General features: G+C 37.7%; 1 protein-coding gene across 1 annotated transcript in view; it reads left to right on the forward strand.

The window, feature by feature from the left end:
- Positions 1–632: 632 nt before the first annotated feature.
- The window catches only part of COL1A2 (collagen type I alpha 2 chain), a 35,964-nt gene continuing 23,167 nt past the window's right edge, over positions 633–13,429 (forward strand). Inside the window, exons 1-12 of the mRNA XM_070424278.1 lie at positions 633–1,081; positions 3,569–3,579; positions 4,149–4,163; positions 4,799–4,834; positions 5,984–6,076; positions 7,357–7,410; positions 10,303–10,347; positions 10,462–10,515; positions 10,607–10,660; positions 10,982–11,035; positions 11,450–11,503; positions 12,001–12,054. Of these exons, the coding sequence (XP_070280379.1) occupies positions 1,012–1,081; positions 3,569–3,579; positions 4,149–4,163; positions 4,799–4,834; positions 5,984–6,076; positions 7,357–7,410; positions 10,303–10,347; positions 10,462–10,515; positions 10,607–10,660; positions 10,982–11,035; positions 11,450–11,503; positions 12,001–12,054 (594 nt within the window). The 5' untranslated portion in view covers positions 633–1,011. The remainder of the gene's footprint in view (positions 1,082–3,568; positions 3,580–4,148; positions 4,164–4,798; positions 4,835–5,983; positions 6,077–7,356; positions 7,411–10,302; positions 10,348–10,461; positions 10,516–10,606; positions 10,661–10,981; positions 11,036–11,449; positions 11,504–12,000; positions 12,055–13,429) is intronic.

The following is a 13,429-nucleotide window of genomic DNA, read 5'->3' on the forward strand; positions in this document are numbered from 1 at the left end:
GCTGGGTGCCACGGCGCCCTAACCTGCTCCCCACCCCCCAACAGTGGGCGTCCTGGGATTCCTGCCTAACCCTCCACAGACAGAATCCCCCTATCACCACCCTCTCCTCCTCTCCCGCAGCTAAGAAAGAGAGATGGGGGGAGGAAAGACAAAGAGGAAGAGAGAGAGAGAGAGAGAGAGAGAGAGAGAGAGAGAGAGAGAGAGAGACTGCTGAAGATGTGGGCACACACACTCTCCAAAGCGGGAGAAAGACTGGAGAAAAGCTAGGCGGGGGCTGGGGAGGGGCGGGGGGCGGGCTGGAGGGGCGGGGGAGGATAGCCAGGGCTGCGCCACGTCTTTGAGTCCTGACTCCCCCCTCCCCTGCCCCCTCTGCGCCCGCGGGGCCCTCTCCACTCCGCCGGTGGCCCGCAGGGCACCAGGTGAGGCCGGGCTGGACAGCTCCTGCTTTGATCTCCCGGCTCCCGTCCCCTCCACAGCTACCCCGCTGCCCCAAGCTCTGCAAACACTGCCCACGTCGGTGTCTGCTGAGCGCTCCCTCCGACGTGTCCACAAGTGTTTCCAAACTTGGAAAGGGCGGGGGAGGGCGGGGGATGGGGAGGGCGGAGGTATGCAGACAGCGAGTCAGAGTTTCCCCTTGAAAGCCTCAAAAGTGTCCACGTCCTCAAAAAGAATGGAACCAATTTAAGAAGCCAGCCCCTTGGCCACGTCCCTCCCCCCTTCGCTCCCTCCTCTGCGCCCCCGCAGTCTCCTCCCAGCTGTGGCTGCCCGGGCCCCCAGCCCCAGCCTTCCCATTGGTGGAAGCGCTTCTGGAGGCACCCTCGGGCCAGGGAAACTTTGGCCGTATAAATAGGGCAGATCCGGGCTTTATTATTTTAGCACCAAGACGGCAGGAGGTTTCGGCTAAGTTGGAGGTACGGGCCACGACTGCATGCCTGCGCCCGCCAGGTGATAGCCTCCGCCGGTGACCCAGGGCTCTGCGACACAAGGAGTCTGCATGTCTAAGTGGTAGACATGCTCAGCTTTGTGGATACGCGGACTTTGTTGCTGCTCGCAGTAACGTCGTGCCTAGCAACATGCCAATGTAAGTGCCTTCTGCTTGTTTGGGGCAGCGGGGAGAGAGAGTGTGGACGGTTGGGCAAGAAGGAAAAGGAAAGCTTCAACTAAGTTCGAGGTGCAGCTTGGAGGGAAGGCTCTCTGGCATGTAAATAAGAAACACATAACGTGTCTGAGAAATGAAACCATAAAAGCCCCGACTCGCCAAAAGTTAGGGAACTTTTCTCTGAACTCCGGAGTGAGACTGTTAATTTGGTCTGTTTAGGTTAGCGAAGCTCAAAGGGAACAGGTCTTTTCCCTCTGATGGGATAGAACAACTGAGGTGATGAAGGCCCTAGCAGGCCCCATAACTGCACTGACGCCCACCGTGTGGAACTTGAGACCTGCTTTGGAAACCCCTCTGATTTTGTAATATAAAACTAACCCCTTGAGGGCTTTTCTCTTCTGGGTGTTTTAAGACTTGTCTGGATGATGATGATGATGATGATGATGATGATGATGATAATGATGATGCGCCCTCTGCAGGAAGGACCATGAAAGTGCAGGGGACCAGGCCTTAAGCTAATGGAAGACTCTGAGGTTTACACAGAGAGGTTGTCTGCCTTTCTGATTAAAGCCACTCCCAGGAGCTAGTCAGTGTATTCCGGGGAGGAAAATGGATGCTACTTGGAATGGACACATTATGAAAAGTAATATTAGCTTCTCAATTCATTACCTGGTCATGGAAATGGTAACATTATTTAACCAAAATCTTCTCTGCCTTTTGTTGAGCCTGAGAGTTCAACATGTTTCCAAAGACAAGCAGATATTCTGGACACAACAAATTAGGAAATAGCAACACTGATCTGAGACTCCGGAGATTGGTTTTTCTCTCATGGCTTTGCCACTAATTTACCATGTGACCTTGGGCAAATCAAACTAAGCCTTTCCTAAAATGCAGGATAGAGATTAGATGGTCCCCAGGGCCACTTCCCAGCTGTAGGTTTTATGATCAGACTTTCACATCAAGATAGCGTGAAGAAAATCAGGCCATTTTTGTCTTGAAAATGGCTGCCTAATTACCAGACAAAGATAGTGATTTGTTGGAGTTTGAGCGGTGTCTGGCCACACCCAACACTCCAAAAAGTTTGCTCCGCCCACATGCCACAGTGTCTACAATTGCATCATTACCATTGCAGTTTTTTTGTGTTTCTTCCTTCATCCACTTTTAGTATACATACTGTGGTTACTAAGGAGTAACGGCATTGAACAAATTCACACTACCAAGTTCTTTCTTTATGAGATCAGAGGTTGGGAGGAAAGAACTGGCTCCTAGAGAAAAGATGAAAACAGACCTAAGGAAGTTTGAAGGCAACTAACTCACCTTCTGATCCACAGCCAATTACCATCTGGAATGAATATTACCAAATACACATTCTTTGAAATGGCTCAGTCTGAGTAACTAAGAGTCAAATATCCAAAATCATAAGGACTTCTGTTCATCGAGTCCATGCATAATTATTCTTCCTGCTGATGGTCAAAATGAAGTAAACATATCATTTTCTTAATTTAAAAGTAATTTTCATGAATTGCCCTTAAATGTCAGCGCTGGATGTGGTCCACCCTCCTGAATTGTGACTATTGCAACAGATGTTCTCGCTCCAAATGACACACTTCTTGGCCACCTAATTAAAGCAATTTGGGGGGGAGATTCATCTTATTGCCAGCTTGGCCACACTTATATCCTGTGTTAATCTATAATGTTTATACCATAGGAAAGGAATTCAGTCTTAAGGACTTAAAGCAATTATGACAAAGGAGGGGATATTACTTTAATGTATTTTCCCCATTATTTTTCAAGATTTTTAATTCAGTTTTTCCATTTATACAGAGCAATTCCTTCTAAGGGGAAAAAGTAATACATATTGGTAAAACGAACTTGCTTATTTAAGTGAACCAATTTAAAGCAAAATTTCAGATGTCTAAATGAATCCATGTTCATGGTGACTAATTTGTCAGTTAGACTTTTTTTGAAAAAAATAACATTAAGATTGGTACAAACTCAGTGAAGTACTAAGGAACCTTAAGGTTTTATAAAAACCAAAGTCTACCTTAGGTAACATACTTTCCTAAATTTTCCCCTTTTTATATATATATTAAAAATTATCTAAACCATAAATTATTTCTTCATCAACCTACTGGTCTTGATACCTGTGTACTTTACCAGCTTAATTTCTAAGCATTAGAAATGTCCTTCAGAAACATTAATATTTCACAGATTTATAAAATGGTAAATAATTAACTATTCAATTCAAAATAGTTCCATGTTAATATTTCATGCAAATCACCTTGCTGATCCCTGCCATACTATTGACCTGCATAATTTCCAAGTCATCAGAATATCCTTAATAAAGAATATCCTTATCTTTAATCAGGTAAGTTAATTTATAGACTAATATATCTACTTGGTGATCGTTGATATTGGTCAGTGAAATAATACTAATAACTATTCCCTATTTTCCCATTTCTTCTACAGCTTTAAAAGAGGTAAGCAAAATTATTTTGATAATTTTTTATACGCTTTGATTGCCTTGGCCACAGTAATGTCCTCTTTGGGGAAAGAAGGGGAGGCTACCTTGGTTTTGACCAAACTGGATTCCCAAGAATTATGTCGTCAAACTTTTCTGGCTGCCTTAGAAAGTACCCACCCCCACTTCTAAAGTGGGCGGGGCTACTGAATAAGACCAATCTCATAAGAACACCCATAAGAAATAGAGAGTAAATAATCCAGTGGAAGTTCGGGTTTAAGCATCAGCTACCATAGAGCAGAAGACCTCACAGCTAGAGAATCTTGTCATTCCCCTGGAATCATTTGCAAGTATTATGAACAAATACTTAGTTCATGAATTGAATTTGAGGCATAATTACAGATAAGTATATATTTTGGTTCTATACATATTTTATTTATTTATACAATTTAAAGTTGTACTTTGAAATTTAGAGGTAATATTAATGCAAGGTATAACTATATTTCTATACTACATGAAAATGAGATTCATTTTAAAATACATGTATACAATTTTCCTCATAATAATCTTTCACTTTTTCTTTTCTAGGAAACTGCAAGGAAGGTAAGAGTCCAATATTTCTCTATAGTATCTGAAATGATCAGTGATGACTTTTAATTCTAATAAATTTATAGTAGACTATAGAAGAAAAAGACTTTGCCAAGACTTGCCCACATAACTATGCATTAGCTACACCATAAGATAAAGTAGCTTTGATGTTTAAGATAAAGTTTTATCTTCCAGAATCATCTCTAATTATACTTATAAAAAGTGGTGATCTACCACCTAGTAAAGACAAAAAGAAAGACTCGTTTTTATTCTGAAGATGAAATGACTATTATGTTAATTATAGGTAATAGATGAAAGTTTATTTTAAAGGGATTTGACTATATAAATATGATGTTAACGATGTAACAAAATGGTAATTTTACCCACAGGCACCATCTTTCTAAATATAGTAGTTAGAATATTGGCCTAATGACTGGGGACTAGAGTCTCCAACTTCCCAGTTTAAAAATATTACATATAATTATAATAAAAACAATCTACTCTATTGTACTCTGCTATTTTTATAGCTATTATCTAATAACATTGTAGTTAGATCAGTCTCACCAACTAATTTCTATTAAGAATGCTTTGCTTGTTCACTGGAAATTGCTTAGACATTTAGAATTGTGCTATTTGTATCTTCCTCGTAGGGCCCAAATGGAGATAGAGGACCTCGTGGAGAAAGGGTATGTAATTTTTGAACTATTAAAGGGCTTTGGCCCGTAATTGAATAATTACACACTAGAAACTACAGAAGACTGACAATTTATAGGAATATTATATATCCAGGTAATTGTACCACCTTTTAAGCAGATAATACCCTACTACAGAAGAAGCAAATGAGCATTATTATATATAATCAATATTCTTTTCAAGTTAAGATTATCCTTCAAAAAAAGCAAAACTATTACAGACAGCCATATTCTTTGCATGGTCTTTCTTTCTTTGTTTTTGGATGACCTGTCCAACACATATGTAATGAAAATGTATCTACCTACCACCACATAGTCCTTATCTTTTTAATACATTTGTTTGCTTTTCAATTGAGATGTCTTATGTAGCTGGGAATAATAGTGAAATATCAGTCAACCTGTCATAAATGTGCAAATTAGGCTTACATTTTATTCATAATATGCTTAGATTCCTGCTATGTTTATTTGGCATATGTGGTTTTGCATTCTATGATGCTTTTGCCAATACATAAATACCTGTATCTTATATCTTTTGGAAAGTGCAGACTTAAACGTATTCTGCTCAAACGAACCATTAGAGGTAGCATTATGACGGTAAATTACTTTAACGACATAAGTAGTGTTAATGGTAGGAAATCTGCAGGATTTTCTACTCTGTGATAAAACGGCTTTATTAATTATCACATTAATTAATCCGCTATTCATACATAACATACCAGAACAATGGAATAAGTTCATCGCAGTCAGAAACTGACAATCAATATGCATAGCTCATCCCTGTGCACTGTTACCCACATAAAGTTTATAGAATCATACATTTTAGCTATAATTTCTACCTTTATTTGAATGCTGAAACTCCATTATGAATTAATATTCAATGGCTGAAATATTCCTGCTGATGGAGAAACTACCTTGTCTTGTGTCTTCTTCATATATCAGTTACTAAACCTCCTTCTGAAATAGACTCGTGTCATAAGTCCGTTTTAATCAGAGACAAATATGGCATATTAAATTTCCACACCACTTGCACATTGAAAGGTCTGAACAACAATTTTACCACATGTATTCTTAGATATCTTTTTCCAAGTGTAAATTCTGATGGGATCTGTCTAATACTGACCTAATTTGCTTTTTACATAACAGGGTCCACCAGGCCCACCAGGCAAAGATGGTGATGATGGTATCCCAGGCCCTCCTGGCCCACCTGGTCCTCCTGGTCCCCCTGGTCTTGGCGGGGTAAGTGTCTTACGTATTTGTAACTTTTATCTGACTTCAACTTCTTATACCTCTATGGGAAGAAGGCTCATTGTAGAATTTATTTTTAGCAGTTAAGTTTGCTATGTGGATATTAGTATATTTTATTTCATTTCTTTGGTTTCTTCATTCAAGATTCTGCTTTGCCCGTCTCTTTATGAGCTCTTGCCAATGACAGGACTGGTCTTTGTGTGCACGGAAGGGAGCGGCAGCCCTCACGACCATTATTTAATTTGAGAATTTAATATCTTTCATCAGTAGGGCACAAATAAGAGGTGTTGCATTATTAAAGAGTTTGATTAGGTTGAATTATAACTGAAATCCTTGCTCTTAAGCAATTTCGCCAACATTCTACTCTTTTTGTTCTCCTTGGCTTGAAGTCTGCTGAACCAACATTCAGGCAGTTTAGTTTTAATTTGCCTGAAACTAATTTGAGAAAAGTACATTTCCCTCTTTCATTAATATCTTCTTTTAGCTTTATGTCTTTAACAATGGTATAAGTGCCAAATGGCCTCACTGCAGGAAGGAAAACATATTTGCTTAATTGGTTAGCACTATGAATCAGAAGCCTGATTCCAATACTCAACTGTATGCCAGTAGAATAAGACCTTTCTCCCCCAAAGATCTTATTATGATTGCTTATCTATTGGGTGCATTAAAAGGCGCCTTCTTTAATAGATCTACCACTATAAGAGAGATCTTTAACAGTAAAGTTATTACTGTGAACTATTTTTAAAAAGTTTAATCTTCTAAGGGGCATTTTAATTTAATTTCCCTCTAAACTTGAAAACTCCTTATATCTTTTTTGAAACTCCAGCAAGAAAAAGATCTCTTAGTCATTTTGTATAGTTCTGGAGGAGTGAGGCAACAGGTGGAAATGCAGAGTTGATCTCAGCTTAATTATCAGAGGCCTTCAGTTACTTTGAAAGTTTAGAAAACTCCCCTTCCTCAGAGGAGGGGTTGGAGATGGGAGTGGAGAGACAGGATGAACATAGCACGAAAGGGCTTGAAAAATAAGGCAGGGAAGCTCCCCACTTCAAACTAGGTATGGATTAAATTTAAAATTCATTATTTCCCTGACTTTTTAGGAGTTTAGCTTGATATGGAATTCTAAAGTAATAATTATATCAAAAGCATTGCTCCCTTTTAAAGAACAACAGAAATATCTTTACAATTAGAATAAGAAAATGAACTATATGGCTGGTAATTATTATGCTTAAGTTTAATATATACACATGTTTGTTTATGTTATCCTCCTCTAGAACTTTGCTGCCCAGTTCGATGGGAAAGGAGTTGGAGGTGGCCCTGGACCAATGGTATGCTTATCTCTTTCTACCTTAGCCAAAAAATTACTGAATAGAGAATTTCTTTTATGTTAAATTTCACATTGCCATTTATTTAGCTTCCTAGATAGCATTCAATACTTAGATCAGATAAAAACAGCAACTTTTTTGGTATTCAAATATATTAAAAAATCTAAGCCTAGTTTAAGGGAGTTCAATTTTCTCTACAAACATGCCTCTTAGAATAAATCAGATATTTATCTCAAAGAAATAATCTCTGGACACAGTAATCATAACTTAGATAAATCAATTTAATTCAAAACAGTGACCACTCTGATTAAATTTTTTACATCCTTTGGTATTGTTTCAAATTTTAAGCATCATTAGAGACACAGAAGTATTATGTTTTATAAACTTGTTGGAAAGGATCAGCAAGTTCTAGTCCAGACCATTCATTGTATAACTAGAGAGTAAAGCCCTTTCTTGAGGTCATGCAGGTGGCTAATGACAAACTAGGACTAACCACCAGACAAGATGTCTGATATTGGATGGCATCATGCATCTAGTGCTTGAATAAAATACTAATTTATTCAACAAGTATTTCTCAGGCCTTCAATGAACCCCAAACTGTAATATGCATTGGGGGTATAATAGTAAATATGATAGATTCTCACCCTCCCTCAAGGAGTTGGAAATGTAGGAAATGTTTCTTTTTATTCATTTTGATTAAAATCCTTTTTTAGTCTATTAATTACAAATTAATAGGAGAGAATGTGAGTAGAATTTAGCATTTATATCACTCAGCACAAATATTCATCAATATATGCTATAATTTGAGTGACATTTAGAAAAGTTTCCTATATGATTATGACAATGATGACGTATCTTTAACAAGTGAACCTTTTAACAAGCATTAGTGAGAGCTATTAAGAAAAAGAAACCTATATGAGCATGCAATAGTATATATTATGTATAAAATAGAGGGAAAATATGTTGAAGTTAAGACATTAAGTTGATTAAACACTACAGTTTAATGCACACATGAAATTTAGGGATTTTAATTAATTGTTTCCAAACAAAGGTATTTATCTGCCCAAAGCTAACAAGGTCCTTGAAAAATAAATTTCACCTGAATAATGTATTCAGTGCTCTATCTTCAAAAGAAGATGTTTGGCTGGAGTTAATGGTCCACAATAAACTAATACACTATAAGGGCAAGATAATATTTTCTGTAAATTAAAACTCTCACTTGAAAGTTATGTGCCTTTAATTGATGATTTGCAATTTCCTGACTTTTCCTGGTAATTTAAAACATTCATGTAGGAAATTAAGAATTAGAGATTTCCTTCTGGCTTTGTTTACATTGGATATTTGAAATTAGCCATTTCAACTAATGCTGGACATTAGTTGAAATGGCTAATTTCAAGTAAGCAATACCTATATTTTAAAGAAGAAGCTAAAGGGGAAAAAACAAAGCACTAATAAAAAAAAAAGACTACATAAGCCCAGAAAATTAATATGGATTTCAGATTCCCCTGACTTTGGAACACCTCTCTGGGGGGCATAGAGCAGAGTGTTTTACTTTTAAATATCAATAAAATATTATTTAAACTTGCACATCCATACACCTTCACAGTCATATGTAATCAACAGATATGTGTTTCACAAATAGGAAATATAGGCAGCAATAAAGCATTAAAATAATTTTCCATGTTCAAAAATCAATAACTATAAAACCCTAGAGGGTTCTTCCCTGAATTAATGAATACTCATTGTCTGTCTCACAGCCTCCACAAAATAAACTCCTTTTTATGTAAATGAACTTGTGGCAAATACACGGAAAAATGAATAAATATAATTAAAAATTCATGCTGTCAAAGGAAATTATTTTTTAATGTATACCTAAAAAGATATTTGGATTGAAAAGTGACAGTTTCTTTGAATGTCGAGGCAATTTCCAAGACCAAATAAATAATTCTTATAATTAAGATGATGTGCCTTTTCATAAAATTCATATCATTTCACTCTTGGCATTAACACAGTGGGGCAGGCTTGACAGTAGAGTCCCTGTGTGTCATGAACAAATTACTGGAGATTTGTCTGTGTGATATTTTCAGCAGTAGAGGAACGGCCCCTACAGAAGAGCTTGCACGGGCATTGATTACTGCAAAGGGGAATCAAGAATGGATATTTGCCTTGCAAACTAGTAACACTCTGTTTTACTCTACTTATGTGCTACAGAATAAAGAACAAAGGGGAGAACCATCGGCTTCCATTCAGGCCATACTTTCAATAATAATAGTATACAATAGATCCTTCCAGTCCGAAGTTTCAATAACATTTTACTTTTCCTTTACCCCTCATTACATCCAATTTTGTTTGACATTTTCATCAGTCACCGACAGCCCTTAAAGGAGCTATAAGGTTATAACAAACCTCCCTCTAATCATTAAGAAGGATTCTTTTATCCTTTTCAATTTATGCCCCTGGGGCAATAAAAATATCCATTTCTTAGCTAAGGATGACACGGGAGATGACGTATGATCAAGGGAATCCAAATGGAAATGCTTCGTCAGCTGCATAGAAGGTAGTCACATATTCTGAACTATGCAAGACTGATTCACTTCACTGCATTTGAACAATCTCACTATGTCTGCTGTGCACAATTTTAAGGATGGACCCTGTGGCCTTCCCATCTAATTTGAGTTCTACTGATTTGGGTTAATAAAAAGGAAAGGCAAAGGCAGAGTAATAGTGGAGGAAACTTGGGTCCTTAAATGCTTCTTTGGCGAAGGGCAAAAACTATGAAATAAAACCAGGACCATTCTGTTCAGCTGTTCATTAATAAATGTCTATGGTGATGGCTCTAACCCTAACCAAGGCCATGACCACTGTCAGTGCTAACTCTGTCTGTCCTGTTTCCAGGGTCTGATGGGACCCAGAGGCCCTCCTGGCGCAGCTGGAGCCCCTGTAAGTACAAAAAGCCTGTGGAAAAAGAAAAAAAAAGCCTTTATGTAAAAAGCTCTTATGTAAGACGATAGAATTAAATAAAGGCTTGAAGTATGGCGTATTGTTTTCTCCTAGGGCCCTCAAGGTTTCCAAGGACCTGCTGGTGAGCCTGGTGAACCTGGTCAAACTGTAAGTACATTCATCCCCTTTGTGATAAACACTTTTTTAAAAGAAATGTATTAATATCTCCTAACACAATGATGGGTCTCCCATCCTCTAGGGTCCTGCGGGTTCTCGTGGTCCAGCTGGCCCTCCTGGCAAGGCTGGTGAGGACGTAAGTATTTACTCCTAAGCATTTCCAAGTGCCATTTAAATCCTCCTGCCTCAAGGAGAGTTTTCTAGCTTCAAACGAAGTATTCTGCCAAGAGCCAAATATGCCCAATATAACCGACCCCATATGGAAAATAGTATGTTAGTGAAATATTAATTAATTGGATTGTATTTAAGAAAATATCATTGTTAATTAAATATATATTTGGATCCGCATTTTTATGGGATGCCATGTTTCCCTATTGTGAAAACCAAGATCCCCCACTTTCATCTGAGAGTTTACCAAGGAAAGGTTAACCCTTTAACGCTTAATGATGTGTTTTAGGGTCACCCTGGGAAACCTGGCCGACCTGGCGAGAGAGGAGTTGTTGGGCCACAGGTAAGACTTTTTACAACAGTATACAGTCCAAACATCAGAGGCATCTCGCATATAAGATAGCTGCTAAAACTAACTTCAGTCTAAATAACAACCTAGAGGTCTGCATACTTATAACACTTATTGAAGGCATCTGACAAATAAGAATGTGGACAGTTTTTATTAATGCAAATAATGTAATATCGATTACAGCAAACACACTATGAACAGCTAAACACAGTATTTTCTACAAACACCACAGTATTAGTTTCTCAAATAGAGCAAGTTAATTTACTATTCTGTGCTTAAAATATATATTAGTCTTTGATTCCAAGCTCAAATTTTGATAAGAAGAAATCTTTCAGAGGGAAGAAATAATTATCTTTTTATTTGGAACAAAAACTTCATGTGTCTTCTTGTGTGTGTGTGTTTTTTAAGGGTGCTCGTGGTTTCCCTGGGACTCCTGGACTTCCTGGCTTCAAGGGCATTAGGGTGAGCACATTATTTTCCCCGTGAGAGAAAATGTTGATTATTTTTAGGAAAAACCTCAACTATATTTAAAATTCTGGGTGACACATATTTGCATCCAAAGTCCTGGAGTTTGCCAGAGTGAAGAGAGTCAAAGAGTGAAGGATCACCGGGAAGTAGTTTCTTTCCATCTGTTCATAGTTGCCAAGGAGCAGGGATCTCTACAGAGAAAATTGTATAAAATGGCTTAAGAGGTATTTAAAGCATCTAAAGATAGGAAGATGATTAAAGATGGAAGGGACTAAAGAGAGCAGCTAGTCCTATATCCTTCCGTTTCCCGTGCAGGGGGCTTTACTAGGGAAAAGAAGGGCTTTTGCCAGGTGCCAGAGCCCCGGGACTGCATTCTACCGAAGCGGTCACAGGAGTTAGCCAGGAGATAGTAACGGCAGAGAAAGAAGATGTTTGATTTGACCGAGCACTGCCATGGAACAGCATTTTAATAATAAGGATTTGCCTTTCAGGGACACAATGGTCTGGATGGATTGAAGGGACAACCCGGTGCTCCAGGTATTAAGGTAAAATACTAAATCAGAAACGTTCTTTTAAAAACAACTGATTATAATTTCCCATCGCCACCAGAAAGTGTATTTTGACCAAAAGCTACTCATAGTCTACTAAAGAGTATCTTATTCTCTCTTCCATACTTCAAATCCCTCAATGGTGGGAACCATGGGATTCTGTGACAAAAGGCCAATCCCTAATAATATTTATTTAATTCAATATCTTTTATACAGTTGAGATTCAATGTCAATAATTTTTTCCTTCATCTCCTTTCTTCCTATAATTTCAGTTGATCTCTGCAGCCAAAATAAAAGTAAATAAACATAGAGTCAGGTATTAGGACACTATATGTTACTTTAAACTGTAAATTCTCCTTTGCTTTGCACTAATTAGATAGATACATTCATGTCACAATACACTTTTCAGCCTCTTTGCTGTGATTTATCTATTCACACTCAAAAAAATTTTAATTAGGTAATTAAAGTCTCAGAAGTGTGTTATCTCTTGGCTAGGCTCTTCTCTGACAGCGTTTTCAACTATAAAATGTTCTCTCTTCTATTAAGGAGATAATGTGATATTAAAGTGAATACCAACGTAATTACAAATTAATGAGTAACGAATACTAGCGGGACCAGAAATGAACATGAATATGGAGAATCTGTCCTAACTTTCCAGCTGCCACACAAATGGATAAGGTCAAACTCGTTCTCTCCAGAGCCTAATATAATAGCTCAGACTACTAATCAAAGCATCATGAAATGGCAAAGCTTGCAAGAAGCTCTGGGAACTTCCTCTTTTTGCATATGAGGGAAACTGAGGCTTAAAGAGAATGAGTGACTTGGCCAAAGTCACATTTAGTGGTTAGAAGCACACAGGCTAGAATTCCAGACTCCCATTCTAGTGCCTGTTCCCAAAGAATACACGTCATATGGAATCCTACAAATGAAGGCTCCTTAACTGATCTCTCAAATCCTGTTTCTTCTATGTCTAAGTCAGATTATCTTGAAGGAAAGTTCTTTTTACCTGTGCCATGTATCACATTAAACCACCACTATCCTCACCAGCATGTTTTTACTCAAGCATATAGATTGGAAATAAATGACAGCTCCAAAAATTATTACGAAGTTCAAATTTTCATATATACTTTACAAAAATAAAACTATTGAGTGTTAAAATAAAGAAGGTAAATATGGTAATATTAAAAGCAAACTTATCTTCTGTTCTTTCTTTTCATGTTATCATTTCTAATATATAAGCCTAGTCTAAATGATAGCCAAAATAAAAGGGGGGAATTGGAGTGAGGGTAACACTCAACCACATCTCCCTAGTGCTGTGATAGTTGGTATTATCCAAATAAAAACCCATATTTTAGAACATTTTTAAATGTAT

This window comes from Myotis yumanensis, unplaced genomic scaffold, assembly GCF_028538775.1.
Source record: "Myotis yumanensis isolate MYYU_CA2020_CCGP unplaced genomic scaffold, mMyoYum1.0.hap1 SCAF_9, whole genome shotgun sequence".
In the NCBI taxonomy this organism is placed as follows: domain Eukaryota; kingdom Metazoa; phylum Chordata; class Mammalia; order Chiroptera; family Vespertilionidae; genus Myotis; species Myotis yumanensis.